General features: G+C 26.2%; 1 protein-coding gene across 1 annotated transcript in view; it reads left to right on the top strand.

The window, feature by feature from the left end:
* Positions 1-345: 345 nt before the first annotated feature.
* LOC117175925 (ADP,ATP carrier protein 1-like) overlaps positions 346-4297 on the top strand; it is an 11402-nt gene continuing 7450 nt past the window's right edge. The window contains exon 1 of the mRNA XM_033365774.1: positions 346-706. Within this exon, the coding sequence (XP_033221665.1) occupies positions 556-706 (151 nt within the window). The 5' untranslated portion in view covers positions 346-555. The remainder of the gene's footprint in view (positions 707-4297) is intronic.

The following is a 4297-nucleotide window of genomic DNA, read 5'->3' on the forward strand; positions in this document are numbered from 1 at the left end:
CTGAAAAAATATTTAGTTAAAAGATCCACTCCTTAGTTTAAATATTAACTATTACATTTTTTTGAGAATTAATTTTTTTCCCAATTTAAACTAATTTGATAATTCATAAGAAATAATAATGAATGAATTTGTGAGCAAAATTTAGCGGAATAAATTACACAAGATAGAGGGATTCAAAACTTATGGCCCCTAATGAAGGGGAGTACGTGGTTTAAAATTTCAGAAAAATTCTTTACGTAATTTATAAGCAGACCTCAAGCGCGCGTGTGTGTGGAAATTAAAATTATTGGAATGAAGCAAATGAATCTCGAAAATAGTTACAGTATAGGAACCACTTCAGTTGATTTCAGTTCTGTCAAAGCATTTTGATAATCAAATTTAATTAATTACTTTTAAGAAATGAACGGGGCCATTCGAAATGGTTCAAGTATTTATTTCTTGTGAACAACGCTATAGTTTCGAATCGGGAATGGTTAAGAAACTTTAACCAACGAAGATTTAGTCGACGTTTAAGTTGAAGAATTTGTAACCTATTGTCCCTGAAGTACAATCGACATGGATTACAAGTCGTTCTTCATAGACTTCATGGCAGGAGGAATTTCTGCTGCGATTTCGAAAACCGCAGTCGCACCCATAGAACGAGTAAAGATACTCCTTCAAGTGCAAGAAACTTCGCAACATATAAAAGTTGAACAACGTTACAAAGGTAATTCACTCTAAAATTTTATAATCTAAGCCAATTTATTTTCTTTAAACATTCTAAAGTAGTAACTGGCCATGCATAATTTACGTAAGGGTCAATGATTTTTCTATATTATCTTAAATGGAAGATGGGTGGGGGGTAAATCATTTCGTGTGTAAGATATTTCCACGTCTGTGAATCACTAACACACAAATTTTAACAATTTGGTAAAAACTTCAAATATTTAGTCAGGGGATAAACTACACTGTTCATTTTGTTTTCAATTTTTTTGTTTTTTTAAGATTCATTGTTTCAGTTAAAACTTAAATTCTTTGATCACAAAATTAAATGTTTTATTGAAAATTTGAAGTGTTTTTTAAATCTAACTATTCCATTTTGGTAGAAAATTTATGTTTTATAGTTGAAAATTCAACTATTTGGTTGAAAATATATTTTCTTTTTGTAGAAAGTTAAGTTTCTTCGTTCAAAGTTGAACTATTTGGTTGAAAGTCTATATACTTTGTTGAAACTTCGTTTTTTTTGTAGGAATTTAATCTTTTATGTTAGAAGTGCAATGATTAGGTTGAAAACTATAATTTGTCTCAGCTAATGATTAAACTAGTTTCTTTAAAAAAGCGTATTATTTCTTGAAATCAATCGTTCTCAATTAGAAATTTTACTCTTCTTTGGTTGAAACAGGTGTAACTTCTTTTAGAATTATCCGAGTGGTCTTTCATTACAGTGTTTTGAAAAACTCTCTTTATGTACTGTAGGACTATTATAACAATTTTTTTTTGTTTTTGTTTTTAAAATACAATTGATTTTTCATGAAAACGCCAATTCAAAATTTTTTTAATATACTTTTGTTTACACTCTTCAAATTCATGTAGAAGAAAAAATGGGCTGGAAATAATTTCGTGGTACAATGGCGACTTTAACGCGTGATGGACCCATATTATTAATATATAATATACATACACACCAAAAATCATCTCAAGATAGTTAAATGTAAACTAAGAGGTACGTTAGACATGACGAGATCTCAATGTGACTACGAAATTATTTCTGGCCCCCTTTTTCTTTCATATCACTGTAAGTGTTGTAAACAAGCTATTTTTTAAAAAAGTAAAAAAATAAAGTGGCGTTTTTTCATGATCCTTCAATGTAACCAGATTTTTTTAAAGTATCTGATTCTATAATTAAACATAATTCTTTAGAATGAAGTAAAAATAAATTAACCAATTTCACATTCTTTATTCATTATTGATAAAAAAAATACTATTGCAGGGATAAGTTTTACAACATTTTATTAATTTATGTTTAAAATGTTAAAAAAATTATCAAATATTCTTCTAAAAATTCTTAATAGTAAAGATAAATCATTTTATATTCTAATAATAGCTTCAAACCTTTTGAAGTTTTTCAAATTTGAAGTTAGTTCAAGAAATTGTTGATCAAAAATTAATTTTTTTCTTCAATTCTAGAATATTTTGATTGTAAATATTTTTACATATCTATGATAAAGCTTCTTTTACATGAAATTTTCATGAATTTTTCAATATTTACTTTTCTCTGCTACTTTGTTTACAGTAATGAATGTGGAAAAATGAAGGTCTAACTTTTAAAGTTAAAAATTCGAAACATTAATCTATGTGCTAAATTTACAGAAAAATAATAAAATGGAATTTAAATTCAACAATTTTCATACATCGCACGCTATGCGCGCGCATAGTCTTTAAAACTTCTAAACTTCCATCACATCTTTTAAATTGACTGTAATTTTCCAACAATTTTGAAAAATCTTTTACGATTTTCTCTTAGAATTCATTTTTAATGGTTTGAAAATTTCCATTAGATCTAAAAAAACATTTTTTAATTTGGTACCCTTTCAGAATTCTTGAAAAGCTTTTGGAGTTTTTTACAAAGTTTTCAAAAATCTATATGCTGTTTTAAACAGTTTGAAATCTTTTCGAATTTGGAATTACTTTTTCATCATTTCTAAAAAAAATTATAAACATAGTATCCCTTCCGTGAAATGCAATAGTTCATTTTGCAGTCACCAGGCGTTATAGGACTTATTTTTTCAAACTTTTTACCGTAGCAAAAAAAATTATTGCGAGTACTCCGTGACCTACTAATTTGAATTTTAATGTAGAGCCCGAATTTCACCAATTTAAAAGTTGATCATGCTGTTTTTTTTTTTTTTTTTTAGTTTTTGTTGCATGATACGGAAGGGGTACTATGAGGATACTCTGTGAAGTATCATTTCCGTTCACTCAGTCCGCTAGGGTCTAAAGTTTATTATCATATGTACATATCAAATATAAACTATTAACTAGTAGAACTATAAATTATTACATTTTTTGGTTGAAAATACACATTTTTGATAGAAAATCATTTTTTCAACTAGAAATTAAGCTATTCAATTTTTGTAGAAAATTTGCCTGTTTTCGTTGAAACTTCAACTATTTGGTAGTGAATTTATGCATTTTGTTAAAAAATTTTCTTTCGTAGTAAAAAATTAATCTTCTCCGATAAAAATTTAACTACTTGGTTCATAAATGATGTCTTCTTTTTTTAATTCTTTTTTCTTAGAAAATGAATTTTTTCAGTTAAAAATTCAACTCTGGTTGAAAATTATTGATCTTTATAAGTTTGGGATTCAAGTTTGTATGTTGAAAATCTGTTGTTTTTTAAAAATTAATTAAAATGTTTTTTAGTTGAAATAACGATATTTTTTAGATGAAATATTAGCCATTGCATATATTAGATATACTCAAATTTCAAGTTGCAAATTCAACTGTTTATTAGAGAACTTGTCTGTTTGGCTTCAAAATTCAATAATTTAAATAAAAATTCAAGTATTTGATTGAATTTTTTTTTTAAATATCATTGGAAAATTGATTTTTTTTTGTAAATACAAATTTTCCTATTTCATTTGTTGTACAAATTGATAATTTTTATTTGTAAAACTAAACTTTTATGTCATTTTTTATTTTAATAATTTATTAATCATTTAATGTTTTATTTTTATGTAATTTTTTGATAATTCAACTATTTAATTGAAACTTTAACTTTTGTGAGGAAAGCTCTTCATCTGACTTGAAAATTCAACATTTTGGATGCATTTTTTTTCTTTATTGACTGAAAAATGTTTCTTGGTTGAAAATTCAACACTTTCAATTGGAAATCTATCTCTTTTGGTAGAAATTTATTCTTTCATTATCAAAAATATAACTGTCTAATTAAAAATAATTCTGTTTTGATTGATGATTCAACTATTTTGTTGAAAATTCGTCTTTTTTGTTTCAGTTCAACCGTTTTTTTAAATTAAAATCTTTCCTTGGTTAAAATATCAGTTGTTACATTATTTGTTGAGAATTAATCTTTTTGTGTAAAGGTTTAAATACTTGGTTGAAAGTTTAAATATTTGGTTGAAAGTTGAACTACTTTGTTAATTCATAAGAAACAGTAAGATTTTATCTAAATCCCCTCCCCCAAATCGACTTGCGTAATTTTTTAATACAGTCTGTCAAGTTAAAGCGTGGGTGGCTTTACTCGCAGTCGGTAAGGTGTATCGACATGATTTTGGTGTCAAAATATTAAGAAGAGCTC

The sequence above is a fragment of the Belonocnema kinseyi genome, chromosome 7 (assembly GCF_010883055.1).
Source record: "Belonocnema kinseyi isolate 2016_QV_RU_SX_M_011 chromosome 7, B_treatae_v1, whole genome shotgun sequence".
Lineage (NCBI taxonomy): Eukaryota > Metazoa > Arthropoda > Insecta > Hymenoptera > Cynipidae > Belonocnema > Belonocnema kinseyi.